Source organism: Schistocerca gregaria, chromosome 2, assembly GCF_023897955.1.
Source record: "Schistocerca gregaria isolate iqSchGreg1 chromosome 2, iqSchGreg1.2, whole genome shotgun sequence".
NCBI classification, from domain to species: domain Eukaryota; kingdom Metazoa; phylum Arthropoda; class Insecta; order Orthoptera; family Acrididae; genus Schistocerca; species Schistocerca gregaria.
The window spans coordinates 877,606,899-877,628,307 of NC_064921.1; the positions used below are offsets into that span (position 1 = coordinate 877,606,899).

Sequence of the window (21,409 nt, forward strand, 5' to 3'; positions counted from 1 at the left end):
TCTACTCGAGGAGCAGTCTCAGGTCGCACCTGAAGAAGGTTACAAGCTACGTGACCGAAATATCGTGCAAGTACGGCGCTGATATCCGGCAGAACACCCGACAACCCAAGATGTCATTAGATCGCCGGGAAAGCCTGAAGAGTTACATCAAAAGTCTCTACAGGGAGGAGATGTATCAGAATATTAAGAAGCTGGACAAGCTTCGGCAGAAGAAAGGGAAGATGCTGAGTTCTCTCCGTTTTTTTCTGAGATGTCGAGATGGAGAAGTAGTACCAGTATTTGTCAGAATTAAACATCACATCAACTCCAGAGCGGCAAACGAGATAAAATGCAGAGCCAGCATGGCACTGGTGAGAGAGAGGATTCGAGATATGCGCCACAGGTTAGATTTGTGGCCAGGGAGCTGTTACACATTCATCTGAACATGGCAGCCTCCTTAACCAGAGGAGATTGGGATTGGGTAGGCTGTGCCTCCTGGTCTTTAGCGGAGTGTGCTAGAAGGAATGCCTCATCTTGCCAATCTGCAAAGTTTGATCGCATGAGTAAGAAAGCACAGCAGATAGAGGAGACAAGCACTGTGATGAATCTGAGTGGCATACAGTTTGATGATACAACCTTAAAGGAACTCAACAAGGGTCTCAACTTTGCTACGACCCCTAGTAACATACCCATTTCAGGTTTCATCAGTGCAGTAGAGCAAGTTGCAGCCACACTTCCACCTAAAGTGGCCGAGAGACCTGCAAGGCCCTTACCAAGGCCAGGCCGCCGAAATCGGACATTACAACCGAGGAGAGGCTTGCACTCAAGAAACTCCGGGAAGACAACAGCATTGTGATACTGCCAGCAGACAAAGGGAACTCCACTGTCATCTTGCAGCAGGTGGATTATGATGAGAAAGTACGCCAACTTCTGGAGAACCCGGCATACAGAATTCTGGTGTGTGACCCCACGGACAAGGTGGCCAAGAAGACTAGTGCTCTCTTGAAGGAAACAGGGATGCCTGATAAGATCATCAGACAACTACGGGAAAAAGTGCCAGTGCCACCTAGACTGTATGGTCTGCCTAAAATACACAAGAAGGCATGCCCCTACGTCCAATTGTCAGTAATATATACCTAGGTACACAACAGCCAAGTACTTGAAAGGTCTCCTGTCTCTGTATGTGGGGAAATGTATTCACCACATCCGCAACTCAGAAGATTTCCTGCAATGCCTCAAGCAACTGCACATCACAGATTCGGACATCATGGTTAGTTTTGATGTGGTATCGCTGTTCACCAGGGTCCCACTGAAGGACTCACTAGAACTGATTGCAGAGAAATTTGACGGTGCTATGTTGGACCTGTTCAGTCATACACTGACATCCATGTATTTCCTGTACAGAAACCAATATTACGAGCAAACTGAAGGTGTAGCTATGGGCAGCCCACTGTCCCCTGTGGTTGCCAACATGTTTATGGAGAGTTTTGAGGAGAGGGCATTGGAGAAAGCCACATTTAAACCCACATGCTTCTTTAGGTATGTGGATGACACCTTTGTGATCTGGCCACATGGGATAGACAGGCTCAATGAGTTTCTTGAACATCTTAACTCATGCCACCCTAATATCAAGTTCACCATGGAACTGGAGAAGAATGGCCAGCTGCCATTTCTGGATGTACTAGTCCAGAGGAAAGCAGATGGATCAATTGGCCACAGTGTGTACCGAAAACCAACACACACTGATTTATATCTGCAGGCCAGCAGCTGTCACCACCCTGCACAGAAGAATGGGGTTATGAAGACTTTGGTCCACAGAGCACGTGCCCTGTCAGACCAAGAGAATCTACCTATAGAGATAGAATGTCTCAAAACAGTTTTCTCCAAGAATGGATACACGGACAGACAAATTGAGAGGGCACTCCAACCAGCCACTAAACCACAGGTTCCTGAAGAAGACCAAGATGAAGCAAAGAAGGTGTCTATATCTGCCCTATGCTGGCTCTATTTCTGCCAGAATCAGTAGGATCCTCCGTAAACACAATATCAAGTGTGTTTTCTGTCCATCCAACAAGATCGGGGGACTGCTGGGGAGTGTCAAAAATGACCTGGGGTTTCGAAAACCAGGAATTTACAATATACCTTGTCAATGTGGCATGTCCTACATTGGCCAGACGACAAGAACTGTGGAGATCAGTTGCAAAGAACATCAGAGGCACACTAGATTAAGACAGGTGACTAAGTCAGCCATAGCTGAACACTGTCTAGAACTAGATCATGCTATGAAATATGAGGATACCAAGATTCTAGCACAAACACCCAGATTTTGGGACAGTGTTATAAGAGAATCGATAGGAATAAAAAAGGCTGATGATCTTATTTACCGTGACACAGGGTACCAGCTAAGCAGAACCTGGGATCCGGCTCTGGAATTGTTAAAGGAGCAACGGGCCCAGCTGCAACACTACACAAACAGAAGAACCAGAGACATGGAGATGGAAAACGAGTCCCTATCGGACTGCCAGGTGCACCAGACTGAAGATGGAACACCCAGAAGTGGGACTGGTGGGTGCGGACTGCAGAGAGAACATCCAGAGCTGCAGCAGACGAAAAACGAAGCGGCAACGCTCCAACAGGTCGTGGTGAGCGGGTGTGGACCGCAGGCAGAACGCCTGAAACCCCCAGGAGCAGGTTTGGTGGGCACAACACCTAGAACCGCAGCGGACGGAAAACGGAGCAGCAACGCTCCATCAGGTCGCAGGGAATGGGCGCGGACCACAGAGGATGTGCCTGCAGCTGTTGGTGGAGGGGGAAGGCCATAGGAATAAATACTGGACCAGGTCCACTCGAGGAGCAGTCTCAGGTCGCACCTGATGAAGGTTACAAGCTACGTGACCGAAATATCCTGCATGTACGACGCTGATATCCGGCAGAACACCCAACAACCCAAGATGTCATTAGATCGCCTGGAAAGCCTGAAGAGTTACAAAAAATTTCTGAGCTTGTTTGTTATCAGCTCTTTTGTACACTGTAATGTTAAAGGGTGATGTAGCAGAAAATGTAGAAATGAGGTTTTTAGGAGAAAGTTAAAATCTATACAGGTGGACCATCACAGTAATCTGGAATTGTATATAACTCATCCACACATAAAAGTAAGAGAATATGTTTTATAGCCAGCTGCAGCCAACCAAAGGTTCAATTAAAATAACAAGTGGCAAAACAAAAAATACGTGGAAAGAGTAAGAAAATGAAACATGACAAAAATAAATAAATATTTCCACACAACTTTGTCAGTGAACTAAATTTATACTTAAACACAGTGCTAAGGTACTTTTAGTGGAACATACATTGCCTTGGGTGAGAGCACCAACAGTGACAGGTGCCAGAATGCCAGTAACAGTGATGATAGTATGCAGCAAGCCAGCAATGGTGCCAGAGAAGTTCCTGGCGAGGTCCATGTGGTTGAGGCAGCTGCCACCGTACAGTGCACTGCTAGCCACTGTGGTGACCACCATCAACACCACAACAGCTGTTTCATCGCAGCCCACCAGAGTAACTCCCAGAAGTGCTGCTGCACTACCCAATCCTGCTGTTATATCATTAGTAATTTCATTAGTGTTTTAAATGGATACTGCATTCAAAAGTTACACAGAAAGAAACATTTTTTTCTTAGCCACTAGCATAAGTACAGCCATTACATCTCCATATCTGCATACCTTACAAGATGCCCTTCAACAATAATGATGTCGTAGTTACAGATACTATTTGATTAAAAAAATCTAAAAATGTACAGAGAAGGACATTTGACATTTTCAAATTTCAACACATATCTATCACTGTAGTTTCAGAATATGATTTCTGAGTGATTAGCTACCATTCCAGTACTCATTAACAATGTAGCAACAGAATGTTCACAATGCTGATTTTCATAACTAAACATCTGAAACAGCACAGCACTCCATACACAGTGAACAAAAAGAACTAACACACAAATTTTTGTGAGCCATATTGGTGTTAACTTTACAACAGACTTCCAACCTATGTCAGAAAGTTAGAAGATGAAATATAAAATATATAATTTAAATATAATTTAAAATATAATTTAAAAATTTCTTCTGGGATAGTCGTTCGACTCTGTCAGTGACTATGTTGCCCCTAATATTTTGCCATTATTTTTATGTTCAATAATATTTTCCTATTATGTTTACATTAAGTCAAAACTGAAAATACTGTCTTTCACCCTCAACAATGTCATTATATTTACACATCTAACTGACAGCTGATGTAAAACTTTTAACGAATCACTGTTGTGTATAGAAGGGTTTCCCATTAACACATTACGAATTTTTAATGACAGAAGAGGAAATGTATATAAATTTGTATTACTTTTTGGATCACTTTGTATTATTTTGTGTGTATCATTTTATGTTATACCTATTTGTATATGCAATTTTACTTCTTATGGATTCACATATAATTTACATGTACTTTTGGACAACATACACACAGTATTTACTGCCTACAGACTGATAAAGATATTAAGAAATAAATAAATAAATTGTTATATATCATGACAGAGTCAGCTTTGGTGTTGTAAAAAGGGAAGCAGTAAGATCGGTTTGATGACAAAAGTGAAGAAATTTTAAGTCTGATTAGTGACAAATAGAGGGAAACATTCCACGTCGGAAAAATATATCTAAAAACAAAGATGATGTAACTTACCAAACTAAAGCGTTGGTATGTTGATAGACACACAAACAAACACAAACACACACACAAAATTCAAGCTTTCGCAACCCATGGTTGCTTCATCAGAAAAGAGGGAAGGAGAGGGAAAGATGAAAGGATGTCGGTTTTAAGGGAGAGGGTAAGGAGTCATATATCCATCCGCACATACACAGACAAAAAGCAGACATTTGTCTGTTTGTGTCTGTGTGTGTGCGGATGGATATATGTGTGTGTGTGCGCGCGAGTGTATACCTTTTCTTTTACCCTCCTAAGGTAAGTCTTTCCACTCCCGGGATTAGAATGTCTCCTTACCCTCTCCCTTAAAACCCACATCCTTTTGTCTTTCCTTCTCCTTCCCTCTTTCCTGATGAAGCAACCGTGGGTTGCGAAAGCTTGTATTTTGTGTGTGTGTGTGTGTTTGTGTTTGTTTGTGTGTCTATCAGTATACCAACGCTTTAGTTTGGTAAGTTACATCATATAAATCACATATCATGTGGTCTTGTTAAGGTATATAACTGGTGTGCTTCCAAGTGTTCAGTCAAGTTATTGTTTTTATTTCAAATATTTCAACAACCAATCCAGTCGACTTCTTCGGGTGCTAAGAGTTGTGCTGTTATGTGTACTTGCTGTCTGGTCTCCAACCAGACTGTGAACCACTGATGGTCTTTCACACATTTAGAGCTGACTTTGATTCACAACGCCCATCACACATCCAAGGGCATAATGGATGCTGAACTCAGCTATACATGGCAGTCCAAGATGAATGATAGTTCACAGTCTGGTTGGAGTGCGAGGAGTGAATGCACACAACAGCTGAAAACACAGAAGCACATCATTAATCAATCACACCAATAAAACCTGAGAGATAATATCAATATAACTGGTTATTTTCAAAAATTTGTCGATGGTGTATGAATTATGTAGATCGTTGTCATCCCTTATACTGAATGCATGAACTGAGTTGTTTTAAAATGGAGATTATTGTATTGTATTTGCCTGGTACTCTTTTTCTCTGGACGCCAGGCAGGCCATTGGTCACGCGAGTGGTCACGTGCACGAGAATGGGTTAAACGTGTTGAATATGCTAATGGCAATCTTAGGAGAGAATATTATGACTTAAAGACCTCTGACCCTTGTGTCAATATGAAAACAATTATGCCTACAATAAGGCCCACCTAAATTATAGTACAGTATTTGAGGGAAACTCTCTAGTATCATTCAGTACTTCTAGAATACAGAAGGAGGCCATCAGAACAGTAAATGGAGGAAAAACAAGGCAATAATCCAAACCTGCCTTCACAGTACTTAATATACTTCCCCTGCCACATATTTATATTGTTGGAGAGACAGTCCTAGTTGGCTGTGAGCCAACAACCATATATGAACACGATTTATACAATACAGCCAACTAGTTTCGACATTGATTATAAATGTCTTCATCAGACAAAATTCAAAACAATTAACTTTAAAAAAATTACAAAAACCATTACTACAGAACACAAATCATGAACAGATGGTTATTATACTGAACAAATTTATGGGTGATCATACTCATGTATGGTAACAGTTGAAAACAGACTTACAAGCAAAATTTTGCTCATAAATCTGTTTTCACCTGTCATTACATGTAAGTATGCTCAGCTCATAAATTTGTTCAGTATAATAACCATCTGTTCTTGGCTTTTCCTCTATATTAATGGTTTTGTAATCTTTTAAAGGTAATTGTTTTTGGTCACATGTGTGTGAGTTGCTTTTGCATGTGTGTGTGTGTGTGTGTGTGTGTGTGTCGTCTATTTTTGACAAAGACCTTGTTGGTCGAAAGATTGTTTTGTGAGTCTTTTTGTTGTGCCTATCTGCAACTCGTGTCTCTGCTATATAGTGAGTGGCAAGTTTTCTTTCCATTATATTATTAATTCCATCCTGGATTTACCACTGTTTTATTATTTTATTTATTTATTTATATCATATGGATCTTCACAATAAACGTTGAACATAAATGATGCAATTTGTTCACCACTTTAGTATTTGCCTCTTTTTAACACTGATAGCTGCCAATGAACAGAGCATTCATACTCCTTGAATTGTTAGCTTGTAAGAAAAGCTTCACTCATGCCTCTGGACTTAACACAGAGCAGGCAAGAGCTGGATCACACTAACAAGGGGAAGGCCTCAGACACGGCCGACCGATTCGACTCAAATTTGGCAGGTTGTTTGTGTACTACCTAAGATGGACTCTAAGATATTTTGGGTCAACACACCCGCAATTTTGAGAAAATCACCCCTAAAAGTTATGACAAGCAATTGACTCAAAATTGGAGGGATCGATAGATAATTGTAATACAGCATTTTTCATCATCAGGTAAGGGGTCCGCAAACGCAAACTTTTCCAGAAACGAGGAAAGAAACTTTTACAACTGCTGCTTCTGTACCCACATGTTAAACACTTTTCGGCAACAGTGCCGACAGCGCAACGGGCAAGGTAGCTGGCTGGGAATCAGAAAACCCGGGTTCGAATCTCGAAGAAATCTAGCTGTTGTTCTGTTTGTGTTTTTCCAAATCTCAATTGATAGGGTAGGAGGGTTAATAAGGTAAGTAAATCAATAAGGAATGATAATAATAAGGTAGGCAAACTAATTTCCCAAATGCTATGAGTTAGTAAAGTATTAAACTTTTAAGCCTTCTCGCATGAAAACAACTCTGAGTAAAAGTGCTGCGAATTCCTCAAGAGGGATCACAGATAGCCAACCACGACACTTGTTTAGAGTGAGGCATGGAACAAAACGCACGCGGGTGTCCCAGTTGCCTCTTCATCAAATCATAGTTGTGAACTTGGAAGAGTGAAGGTGTCCAGAATGAGCCTAATAGAAGTAAATCGGAAAGAGTTGTCTTCCGTCATTAGGCTGCCGCGAACCTCACAGATACATGTAGTGACTTTTCCATCGTTAATGCGCTGAATGAAATACGGTTTGTGAATGAATACAGTGTTCATCTGTAAGTAACATATGACGAGTACTGTATGTAGTTTGTAGTAATTACCTCATCTGTTTATGCCCTAGTAACTAGTTATTGTTTGTTGTGTCATATCTTTCAAGTGCATAATCTGAATAATGGAGGACATACACCATTCGACTAGTGCTGTATTATATAACTGGGAGCCTGTCACAGACAATGGCAAGCGGGAATTTATGATGCTCTGATTTGGTTTGTAAAAGTGTTGCAAGACAGATGCATTATCAATGCACTACCGGAAGCGGGCAGTTCTGTTTCTCGGCGTTCCAGATTGATAGGAGTGGTTATCGTCGAGCGATTTTTGGAGCTGACGAACAAAATGACATTTGTTGATACAGAAGTACTCTACCATGAAGATGAAGCAGAAGGTGATTCAGTGGAAGATATCCCGACTAGTGAATCGCAAAATGCTCGTAACACTTTGGAAGTCTCCACATCACTGGGAATATGTGCTTCATCTGTACCCAATGAGTATTACGAACCGGTTACTAAACAATTAAACTACGTCGCTATACCCCTTAAAATAAAAGTAAAGGCGGTAGTGCTAGCCAGGAATCAGCCAAACTGGAACTTACAAACACTGCAAGAGAATGGAGCAACAACAGCCCTGAAAAGGAAGGAGGACTTGAAACTGTGGGAAAGTGATATCGTTAAAGGAGAGACAAGATACGACAAATACCAGGCGATAAATAAGTGGACATACGACCGATTTGTCGAATCTCGCTGTCGTAACGAGAATGTAAGAATGAGAATACTTCAGGAGTGGACTGCAGGTGCAGCACTTCAATATACGGCAAACAAGGATTTTATGTTCGCTACATCATTATCTTGGGCAAGAAATTTCAAATCGGAATATAAAATTTGTCAACGGCGTGAAACTAAATACGTCTCTCATAAGGAGGTAGGTACAAAATATAGAAGTTATACAGAAAGTGGCGGCTCTTTTCAGCACGCAAACGGTGTTACGTATGACCGCTTTTAATTGTGATTATGTGATCAACACCGATCAAACAGGATGCGAGTATCGGGTGAAACATTCTATGCACATTATCGCATAAGGGAGAAAAACGAACCCTTGTCACAGTTGGTAGTAAAAACAATCCAACACATTCGTACACGGCTCAATATGCCAGCACAGCCTCTGGAAAAGTGTTGCCTCGGGTTTTCCTGTGTTTACAAGAAACGAATGTTACATTTGGTCCTCAGGTTATATAAGAGGTCAATCGTTTAACCGACTTGTTGAAAAATGTTTACATTACCTGTTCCAAATCCGGGAAACTGACAAATGTGATTTACAGAACATTTCTTGAAAATGTTTTAAAACCATACATTTTCTGATAACAAGTTTTGTCTAATGTTGGATTCCTGGAGTGGACAAATTAATACTACAGTACATGACACAATGTTTGTGGATGGCGAGGGTCAGGCGACGTGCACAGTAAAAGTAATACCTCCAAACTGCACACCTGTGTGCCAGCTGTCTGATGTTTATTTCTATCACCAAGTTAAAAACTTTATTTCCAGGCTTCAGAGTTGCAGTGTGCTTCTGGAAACCCAGTGGGAATTGCACAACAGCACGGATGCAATAACTATTCACAGCATAATTCATAACCAACTTTCAGCACCGATTTTTCAGGCAATGATATCGTAAGCGTGGTACACATCAAAATTAATTCCTGAAAAAGATGTATTTTTAAATGTAAACCAAGTTTGTTTTCCACCGATTCTTCGGAAGGAACAGTGTAGCTGTCGAAAGATTGCATTCATTAGATGTTCTTGGTGCCATGAGTATATTTGTTTCAAATTTTTATATGACAAGTACCATCCATCTAGCTGTTCGAAGAAAAGTGAAGACAGGTAACAGTGACTGGAAGAGCCATCTTAAAGTGACCTGGAGTAACATTTTAGTTGTTTACTATCCCAAGAGGTTTGAGAAATTTAGTTGCCTACCTTACCATTATCATTCCTTATTGATTTACTTACCTTATTAACCCTCCTATCCCTATCAATTGAGATATGGAAAAATACAAACGAAAAGAAGAACATCCGATAGGTATCTTCGAGGTTCAAAACCGGATTCTCCAATTTCGAGCCAGTTACCTTGGCCGGTGCGCTATCGCTGCTGTCACCCAAAAGTGTTTACCATGTGGGTACAGACGCGACAGTTGTAAAAGTTTCTTACCTCAATTTCTGGAAAGTAAGCATTTTCGGACGCCATACCTGATGATGAAAAATGCTCTATTTACAATTATCTATCGATCTTGCCAATTTTGAGTCGATTGCTCATCATAACCCTTAGGGATGATTTTCTCAAAAAGGTGGGGGTGTTGGCCCAAAATATCTCAGATTCCTTCGTTTCAGGTTGTACACAAGCGACCTGCCAAATTTGAGCCGAATCGGTTGGCCATGTCTGAGGCCTTCCCCTTGTAAGTGGTCCTATGTCCTCAGCGTGATTACTTGATGTAATGTTGTGAGTCCTCAAATAATTATGCAGTACACAGTCTATCTTCATACCCCAGCTTACAGTCAAAGGGTTTTTTGAACACATGAAACCTGGAACTCAATATACCAAATGCCCATTCCACCGTTTGATGTTCACAAGATAGTCTGTAGTTAACAACTTTACTTTTCTCATTAACAGTGACTTTACATTTACAGTAGAGTTCAGTCAGTTCTTTTAATAACAGAAACACTTCATCACCTACAAAAACATAAGGAGTTCTATTCCGTTGTTCAGGAAGTGGTTTACCTCGTGGGATATGTAGAGTCCCATCAGTCAGCTTTTCTCCTAATGCTGAATTTGAAAAAAAAATGTTTGCATCACTAAATCTGTGTATAATGGAACCATTAAGACTACAGAGTAATCTGTTTATAACCGAAATACAAGAAAATGAAGGATTTCGGAGTGTGGCATGTTTCCCATTAACAGCTCCAGGACAACTGTAAATCTGCCACTTCCTATACAACTGGGGGGGGGGGGGGGGGCTGTGCTGTGTGACTGCTATGCGATGAACCACGGAGACTCTACTGGTCTAACGTGCCTCTGCTCTGCCTCCGCTGTGGGCAATGGCTTAACAGTTTAGATTGGCCTGACACGGATTTAACATTTTTATAAGATATTCCACTACATCAATGGGTTGCACCATTTTGTTTTGGCTTGTATAGGAGTGTGCTATGGTGCAGTGGCACAGGGATTTCAATGTGTATATTTCTACCATCCTACTATCCCAATAGACAGTTAAAAAAATTTTTAACACTGAAAGGAATATTTCTTCATATGTCTGAACTCAAGTTCTGCTAATGCATTAGATTTTCTCTCTAGTGCCCCTAATCAACTAAAACACTGAGATTTGGAAAGGTTCCTTAATTCAAAAGCATCACCCTCATGTTAATTCATCATCATCTTGTGAAAATTCTACAACTGTCAGTCACCTTCTTGTAGTCCTCTGGCATTCATTGCTTTCCACTCCAGCTCCATCTCGATCATCCAAAGTTTCTTCTTTTCGCTAGAATCCAATACCACACTTCCTTAGGCCATCTTTTCTACACATCAATAGTATTTTAGAAATTTCACCTCTATGTTACCTATTATTGATCTATCAACACCTAAGTCTCAGTTACTTGGTATACAGTCCAGCTTGGAGATGCCACAACTTCACCACCAAAAGTCCATCTCTACTGGAAGCAACTCGTTTTTCTGATGATTGTTTATTATCCACACATAGCAACATTTTAAACAAGTGAATGATACATCACCTGTTTGGTCCTTTTTGTTATTCCAAAGGACTCAGTTCAGTTGTCATATGGTTTGTCATATGGTCCTTCTGCCCTGTCATATTTTATTGTTTATGTCATCTTCACTTTTTTGTTTGAGGATATCATAACCCCCACATACTTAAAAGATGCACATCTGATGGTATTACAATTTGGTCATCAGTGAAGAGAAGTGTGTACGAGGTTTTATTCCCACAGGATCTCCCAAGTGTTCCTCCAGACTTCATCTGCTTCCTCCACATAGACTTTTAAATAGCGTTGATGCTGTTGCACACCCTTGGCATAGCCCATTTGTAACAGGAAACTCAGCTGACACTGAATTTCTTACACTGACTGTACTCACACAGTCTATATAAAACTTTTTAGCTGCTTTGATGTAAATGCCACCATTCTTCATATTGTTAACAGATTGTTTTGTGGTACTCTATCACAGACCTTCAGCAAATCCAGAAAGACTAAATGGGTCTCCTATGAGTCTGGCAATTCCCTTCAATTAAAGTCCATAATGTGAATATTCCATCAACTCATGTGCACCCTAGTCTAAAATCCTTCTGTACTTAAGATATTATAACCTCCATCTCTATTCTTTCTTCTAAGATTCTCCGTACAAATGTGCTAGTGAAGACATCACACTTACGTCCCAGTAGTTTCCACAGTGCTGCCTATTCCTTTTCCTACAGATTGAAGTAATAACAGTCTTTCTCCATTCCTTGCGTACCTGCTCCCCTTTCAAACACTTACTATACAACTGGGCCAACAGGAGCTGCCTCTATTAAATCTATGTTTACTCCATCTGGACCAGGTTATTCCCCATTTTTCACATGCTTCGGCTTTACTTAAATGTTTACCTTCTTCAATCAAATTTAACATTCCTTGTATAATTTCTTTTCTCTTCTTGATAAGCAGGGCTTTGTAATACATGACCCTCTCCTCCAGGCTTATTAGTGTAATCCCAGCTCTATCTTTGGTTTCAACTCTCATCATCTACTGTATCTTTCATGCTATGCTTGCTTTAGTACCACCAGTTTTCTTCTGTATTCTCTCTGACATTCAGCCAAGTCTAATTTTTTTGCTTCAGTAATGGCCCTTTGTGCTTCTTTCAGTTAGTTCCATACATTTTAAGGTCTTCATCAAGTCAAGTGCTCAGCCATTTATTATAGGCTTCCTTTTTCATCTTCACAATTTCTCTACTTCCTCATGCCACTATGAATTCTTCCCCTTTTATCAATTTCTTTTCTCCCCCAGAGCTTCAAAGGTCACCTAATGTGCCACTTCTGTAACAGACTGATACATATTCCCTACAGTATCATCCTCCGTTGTTATGTCTTTGCTGCCAGTCTAAGTTGATAGAGGAAGTGTGTTGAATTCTCCTGCAAATTTAACAGATTATAGTGGATCTTTGAAGAATTTTTATACTTGCCATCTCTTCACCTACAATTTCTTTTAGCCTAAAGGGAAAGTAAATTACCAAAACCAGTAAGTAATGGTCTGAGCCAGATTTGGGGCCCTGTAAAACTCATGTGTCCTTAATAAATCACATGGTCAGTTATTGAAGTTAACTTCTGAGTCACTTGTTCCTGTGCATAGTGACGTCAGCTAATGAGATAATGAATGGATAGTTTAGGTATAAGTCAATACATCAAGTTAATTCAAAGTGGCAGCTTACCTCTCAGGTACTAAGGAAGTACCTGGTAACTTAAATATTGCTTACATACTCAAAAATGTGACTGTAATATAAGTGACAATTATTTGGGCATATCACTTCCATTCATAACAGGTATATTTCTTGCTAGAATCTTACGAAATTGTGTTCAGGTTGTCTCTGAGAGTGTTCTTACTGAGTCAAATGGCAGTGTACAAAGATCCACTGGCTTAACTGGCAGTGCAGAACAAATTTAATAAAAATGTAGAGAATATCAACATTATCCGTTCTTACTTTCTATAATGAAATATTCTTTCTGGAAACAATCCCACTCGCTGTGGCTAAGCCACATCTTCACAATACCCTTTCTCCCAGGAATGCTCATCCAGGAAGTTTAGCAGGAGAAATTCTGTGGCTTTTCGAAGGCAGGATATAAGGTACCTGCGGCACTAAAGCTCTGAGAATGGGTCATGCTTGACTAGTTCACTCAGTGGAGCATTTGCCCACAAAAGGCAAAGGACCCATGTTTGAGTCCTTGTGCTGCACAGTTTTCATATGCCACGAAATTTCATTATCAGCACACACACAACGACAGAGAGAAAAATTCATTCTGAAAAGATTCATTATTTACTCATTTCCATGATTCTGGAAGGCATGGTATCATCAACTATTCTGTTTAACCAAATTATGCAATAAATTGCAGATAACTATCGATATTGCAATATTAATTTCCTTTATATTTGACGACTATTTCTGAGATCAGGTGAATGAAGTTCAGCTCCGTACTACATTATACTAAAGATGTATTTAACTAAAATGAACATTTGTGTGGCTGTCATAATGTATGTTATTTCATAGCTTATCAAATGATTTGATAATGATCTTAGGCTTGAAACTAGTAATCAAGTACTAATGGAAATTAATATTTCAACTTTGACAGTTCTCTGCAATTTGTTGCATAATTTGGGAAGGCTCATTCTGGAAATGAAATCTGAGGATTAAGTCACCAACTTACAAGTCCTAGGAAGAGTAGACATCAACAGCATTGAAACCACAATTGTTGTATATCAGCTAAGATGGTTTTGGCATGTTTGCAGTATGAGTTATATCATGATTACTTGTTACTGCTTTATAGTGAGCTACACTCTAGTTCAAAACACCTGGAGTTCCTATGTCTCAAAGATTAATGCAAACAAGTAGTGAAGATGATCAAAAACAGCCCAGATACAGGGGAAGAAAATATTCTCAATCAAGTTACCAAATTATCCATAGAGCTGATGGTATTTTTGAAAGAAAAAATTTGACTCATTAAGAAGACAAATGATACAAATTCATTCATTAACATATAATGTTCCATGAATTCCAACATTAATGATACCCTTTAACAATGTGAACCAAGCCACCCTACACATCAGTTCGCAGAAGCAGCCGTTTCGAGATACTTTTGTAACATTCATAATAACCAACTACAACTAACACTAATGTAGTTACATTGATAATTAAGGGAATTATATCTAGCTAATTAACAGAAAAATAGCTACCAGTACTCTGAAAAGAGCCACTGCATGTACTCGTAACATTTCTCACCTGCTGACTTTATCTAATGCTTCCAATTAAGTATATATTTAACTTAACAGAGAACACTGTCTGCCACCTACCAACTGGTACAGTTAAAAGTCTGTTAAATGAAAAGATTTGTGTAAACCAAACTTCACATTAATGAATCAAAATGTTCTGATAAATTAGAGATGGACTGATCAACAAAATCTTCTTTTAGTTTACTTCTGAATATTTGGGGATTTCTGATTTCCTGCCTGCTAGCAACCTGCTATAAGACTTTTGCAGCAGAATATAAAAATCCATTCTGAAACCTAAACATCGACACATAGTCAATATGTAAATTAGTGTTGTGGTTATGACTTTCAGAATTTATTTTAAATCCACTGTTTACACTAAAAATAGGATCGAACCACTGAATTTTTTTCAACCAAATTTGGTACACATACTGCCTGCCCCACAAGAAACAGCATTATGGGGGTTAGAACTTCATAGCTCTCATAGTAGCAGAGATATGAGCAATAAAAGGCTTCTCAGCCCCTGCCGCGTGGGCCACCCTGCACACCAGGAATGTCGTCGTCGTGCGTGACATCTCGTGCATTCACTGCACGTTTTGGGCAGGTTAAGCAGGGCCTGCTGTTCCTGCGTCAGAGATCGCAATTTGTCGTTGTGGTCCTCACGTTTTGTTCGTCTTCACGTCTTCACGCTTCGTAATTTTTCTTCTCTTGCTGCTTGGATTACTCCAGCAGCAGGTCTGGCCATCTGGTCGCTGGGCGCCAGTGGGGTTGGTTTCCCAGCCCCCTGACCAGCGGGTTTTCGGAGGTCCTCGTCAACTCATAAAATGGTGTAGCGAGCGCGCGAAAGCGGCGCTCCAACATCTGGACTCCAGCGGCGTCGTGCAGCCTGCGTGTGCCGTAGTCCCTCGGCAGGTGTAGAGCCAGCCGAAGGGCTTTATTCTGCACACGCTGCAGCGTCTGGATGTGCATTTCTGCCGCGTTTCCCCACACCACGGCCGCGTACTCTAGCACTGGCCTGATGAGTGCTAGGTACAGCGAGAGGCCGCAGTGGGGGGGCAGAGTCGTCGTTGGGTTGAGGAGCGGGTACAGCAGGCGCAACCTGCCGAGCGCTCGGCCCCTCAGCTCCCGGATGTGTGGACCCCACGTCAGGCGTCGATCGAGGGTGACGCCGAGGTATTTTCCTGTGCGCGACCACGGGATGGGGCCTCCCATGATCCGCACTTGCAGCAGCGCGTCGGGAATGCGGCGGCGCGTGAATATCACCGCCTGGCTTTTCCCGGCGTTGAACTTGAGCCGCCATTTGGTGGCCCAGGCTCCAATCTCGTTGCAGGAGAGCTGCAGCCGGCGGCGCATTAGCTGCGCGTCCTTGCTGCGAGTGTAGATGGCGGTGTCGTCCGCGTAGAGCGCCAGGTGCACCCTCGGCGTCGTCTTTGGCACGTCGGCGGTGTACAGAGAGTACAGCAGTGGGCCAAGCACGGACCCCTGCGGTACTCCTGCTCGGATGTGGCGCGCCGTTGACACGCCACCGTCAGCGCGCACATGGAAGGTGCGCCCGCGCAGGTACGACTGGAGAAGGCGGACGTGCGACACAGGAACCCCCTGTACCAGCAGCTTGTACAGGAGGCCGTCGTGCCACACGCTATCGAAGGCCCTAGAAACATCAAGGAAAACCGCCCCGAGGTACTCGCGATGTTCCAGGGCCCCCATTGCCTGCTCCACCAGTCGTAGTAGCTGATGCTGCGTAGCATGACCGCGGCGGAATCCGAACTGCTCGTCAGGAAGCAGGCCTTCTTCACTGACGTGGCGCTGCAGTCGGATCGAGTAAATCCTCTCGAAGGTTTTCGAGAGGGAAGGCAGGAGGCTTATTGGGCGATAGCTTTGCGCCAGCCTAGGATCTTTGCCAGCCTTCGGGATGGCGACCACCTCTGCGTGTTTCCACGCAGCAGGGTAGACGCCAGTGCGAAGGATGGCGTTGAATATCGCTGTGACGACACGCACTGCTTCCGGCGGCAGCTTCTTCAGCAGTGCGTTACCCATCTTGTCACATCCCCCTGCCTTCCTGGGCTGCAGGAAGTTGAGGTGATGTTGGACCTCTTCTTCTGTTGTCTCTGTGAGGATGTCGTCCTCTTCCTGCTGGGTCAGGTACAGTGGGAGGCGCTCGTCCACCTCGCGGATCATGTCGTCATCGACGACGTCGTCCACCGGTGTAAAGTTTTCCGCGAAGGCGTCCGCAAGGACGCTCGCCTTGGCATCTGGTTCCGCGACGACGTCTCTGCCAACTTGCAGCGGCGGGATGCGTTGGCCCTTCCTCAGGAAGCTCTTAGTTACGGCCCAGGCGCTTCCGTCATCGATTCTGAGCGTGGCTATTTTGCCAGCCCAGTCCCGATTTCGGTGGTGGCTGACGGCCGCCGATATCTCGCGGCGCAGGCGATTTAGCAGGCGTTTGGTGGCGGGGCTTCTCGTGATCTGCCACTCACGGAAGACCCGGTTCTTCTCACGGATGGACATCAAGATATCCGGCGGAAGCTGCTTGGATTTATCCATCGGCTTCCTTGGTCGCTGTGGCGCCGCCGCATCTGCCGCCGCGAGTGTGTAGTGGGTGAACGCAGCTAGCGCGGCGTCCACCCCCTCCACGTCCGGATCGGGTGTGGCGGTGACCGTCTCTGCTAGGTGCTGTTGGAAGTGCGCCCAATTGGTGTTGAGGCGGGCGCTGCGGTGCTCAGGTGGGGCCATCCCGTCTGTGTCCATGTCAAAGATCACTGGCAGGTGATCTGAGGACAGGGCACAGCGCGTGGTCGCGATCGCGTTGTGAGCTGCCCCTTTCACGATCGCGATGTCTAGAACATCGGGACGGCCACGCTTCGGGTAGTGCGTGGGGTCGAAGGGACCCAGCACTATGGCGTCGTGGAGGTTTGCGACCCGGAGTAGTCGTCTGCCGCTGATGGTGGTGACCCTGGAGTTCCACTCCGGGTGTTTAGCATTGAGATCGCCGCCGATGAAGAGGTGCCCGCGCATCGACAGCAGCGTCTCGATGTCCCTGGATTGCAGGTGTCCCGACGGTTGTCGGTACGCTGCCACGAACGTGACGTGGCCTGCGGAAGTGCAGACGACGACGCCCGTGGTTTCCAGAGTCGGCGTCTCTGGGAGTAGAACCTGGTGATGGCGCAACGACGTTTTGACGTACACCGCCGTTCCGCCTCCATGGGTTGCCCGGTCCGTGCGGTAGCAGCGGAAATTTGCAGCCCTCACGTCCACGCCTGGCTTCAGCCAGGTCTCGGTGACGAGGCAAACGTCCACGTGCTCATCACGCAGGAACTGGCGGAATTCTCCCGCTTGGGTTCTGATGCTGTTCGCATTCCACACACAAACGGTTAGGCCCTGGATGTGCCTATCCATGTTCGGGTGTGGGGACAGCTGGTGTGGTGATGGCCTGAACGGCCGACTGCACTGCAGACGCAATCATCTGCGGAAGTTGTGTCAGGAACAGCTTGAAGTCCTCCCTCATGGCCCTGACTTCTTCCGCGACACTCGCTGCAGAAGTCCTGTCAGTGCCTGGGGGTGGTGCCGCTGCCTGGTCTCGAACAGCAGGCTGTGGAGCTGGCGTCTCGCGGGCAGGACGCTCCCTCCGCCGACCGCGCCGGCGGCCGCCCCTCGCTGTTGGAGGCTGCTCTCTCGGCGGTCCGCGCCCGTGAGCGACTACCGCCTCTGGAGCAGGCTCGGACTGGTTGCCATGCCCCCGTTCGACGGCGGCGTCGGCAGGACGCTGCTCAGTTGACTTGGCGGGTGCCTTGTCAGTGGCAGCGTTTGCGTAACTTCTCCCGGACTGCACCCGCGCGGAGTGCGCCGGTTGTCCTCGTTGTTTTGCGGTGGCACGCCGGAAGGCAGTGCAGCCGCGGTAGCACGCCACGTGTTTCTCGCCGCAATGGCAGCAAGTGGGCGCGTCCTTTCTCGGAATCTTACAATCTTTAGTGGCGTGGTCCCCCGCGCATTTGACGCAGCGAGGAGGCATCTTACAGTACTTCGCTACGTGGTCGAGGGCCTGGCAGTTGAAGCACTGCGGCGGGCCTCGTCTCCTGCGTAGCTTCTCCACGGTGACGCCGACATCGGCCACGTGCGTCAGCTGGAAGATTTTGCGGTTCTCGATGGTGTCATCGAGAACCGCCATAAACAGCGGCATGTCGGAGTGGTCCCTGGGCGACTTCATGCGCGCTGTGGCGCGGATGGGAAAGCCCAGATCTTCAAGCAGCTCCCGCAGGTACCCTGGGTCCATGCTGAACGGGAGCTTGCGAAAGACGACCTTCAGCGTCTTCACCGGCTCCGAGGAGTAGGTGAAGCTGTGAAGCCCCTCCTTTTTGGTGAGGTCCATGACCCCACGGTAGTCTTCAGCTGTTTTGGTGATAACGCGATGTAAGTCGCGCCCTGCGACTCGAAACGTCACGTTCCCCTTAACAACCGCTTTGATTTTCTCTCGGAACTCTTTGAAGCCGCCGGTCCACTTGATGACCACAGGGGGCGGTGGGGGCGACTTCCTCTGCTGTTGGCTCTCCATGGGCTCTCCGGCGTCATTTGAGAGGCCGGAGTACCGGTTGCCGGTGTTGATGGCCGACTGTTGGGCGAGCACGACAGCTCTGGCTGTGTGCTTGCGGGAGGGCTGTGTGAAGCCCTCATCGTCAGCGGCCGGGGGAAGGGTCTTGTTACCCTTCCTCGATGCTTTCCGCTGTGTGCGGAGCGTGGGTGCGCTGCTGTTCGAGCTAGTGGCAGACCTCTTGCAGGTGGTGGCAGCACTCGCGTCGGCAGGCCGCTTGCGCGAGTGCTTTTCCACCTCCATGGTTTCAGCTGCCGGTTTTGTGCCTGGGATGAGTCCCATCAGGAAGGCAAGCTGCCTTTCTGCCTCCGGCGTATGCGCTGCATCCATTGAAGCCACTGGCGCCAGTGACTTGGTTTGCTCCGGAACAGTTGCCGAAGGATCCGTTTCGGCCCTCGTTTGCTGAACGGCCAGCACTGTGGCCGCGCTGCTGTTTTCCTTGGTAGCGCAGGACGACGCCGACGGGCCGCCAACGTCAAGTACGCGGGCGTAGGCGTGCAGGGGCAAGCCCCCATCCGCCGAAAGTGCCCGTCGGCTCCTCTGCGTATCTCCGTTCCTGCTGGGCCGGACAGTCGTAGGTGGCCGGCGGTTAGCGGCCGCCGACGGGGCAGGCCCCGCCGACAAGCCGTCCGCCGAACCACTCGCTGCCTCAGCCGTGGCTGAGGTCGCATAACGACTGCGCCGGTCCGTAGAGCTGTCCGACTCGTGGTCCATGTCCATCTGCCGGGTTGTTGCCGTTGGGGGGCCGGATGGGGTCGCCGACAGAGCAAGCTCTGCCGGACGACGATCCGCCACACCCTTCAAATCTTCACAGCGGTCTGCTCGGTTCGGCATCTCAGCAGCAGCAGCAGCAAATAGCACACCAGGAATGTAATGTGGGGATAGAATCAGCTTATTTTATCGGCCACCAACACTGATGCATTTCCATGGAGGCATTCATAATTCCGTAACAAGTGGCACTGACCATGGCTGGATTTATATGTGTCTATGTCTCTGTCCAGCATCTCCTAAACAATGGATTAATTTCAACCAAATTTGGTACTACTTGCTATCTGGTAATCAGCACTGTGTGGGTTAGAACTCCTACCTCCCATAGGAGTAGAGATACGGGCAAATAGACTTTTTTTTCTTTCTTTTTTTCACCCCGTGCTGTGCACAATGGGTTGTGTGGGTAGTGTCGGCATGCATTGCAGGGGCTATACTTGTGGATGGGCTCAGCTGAGCAAAGAGAGGGGGGGGGGAGGGATAGTGAGTGAGGGGGGAAGATAGGGTGGACAGAGAAAGAAAGGAGGATGAGGAGATGAACAGATAGGTGGGGCAAGATGATGGGCAGAGAGAAGGGGAGGAGAAGATGGACAAAGAGAATGTGGAAGAGGTTTGAAATGGACAGAGAGAGGGGGCAGAGGACATGGACAAAAAGAGGAGTGAGAAAGGGACAGACAAAGAGAGTGTGGAAGAGGATGAGGTGGAAAGGAAATGTTGGTACAAGAATGACATCCATTTTCACTGGAACTGACAGACTGTATCACAGAACACTGTATTTGCTGTAACAGTGTTTGCATGTCATAGTGGTGCTGCTGTACTGCTACCGCCTTTAACATTTGGAAACATCAGCTGAGAAAGATGAGGAATGCCAGTGACAGAAAGAATCAGTTTTTATAGCGAAATTCAAAAAGGATCAGAATTCAAAAATTAATTTTCACAAACTACAAAGGAATGAACCACAACTCTAGCACTCTTGGATAGAGAAAGGTTTAAAATTTAATGTTCAAATTGTTATGCATTCAATATAAATATGATCAGTTACACAACAAACATCTAAATGGCAGCTCATCTTTTGCCTCTCACGAATCTGCTGGTCTCTAACTAAGAGATTCCTTTGACAGTATTTTCAATCAAAATGAATGAACAATATACTTTATTTACAGAAACAGCACAGCAGGTGTTAACTACAAGTGAATCCCTTTCGTGTTGATTAACTACCACATGATTTTAAGTCGAAATCTAATATTATGTCAATTGAATGTACTTGAAAGATGAAATTTGGATTAGCAAAAATAAAATAATTGTTCAAAAAAATTATCCTCTTCCATGTTCACTGCAGTGCAAAAGTTCTAC

General features: G+C 44.9%; 1 protein-coding gene across 1 annotated transcript in view; it reads right to left on the reverse strand.

Annotated features, from left to right (window-relative positions):
* LOC126335282 (sialin-like) overlaps nucleotides 1-21,409 on the reverse strand; it is a 267,278-nt gene that overhangs the window by 26,086 nt on the left and 219,783 nt on the right. The window contains exon 8 of the mRNA XM_049998367.1: nucleotides 3,327-3,568. Within this exon, the coding sequence (XP_049854324.1) occupies nucleotides 3,327-3,568 (242 nt within the window). The remainder of the gene's footprint in view (nucleotides 1-3,326; nucleotides 3,569-21,409) is intronic.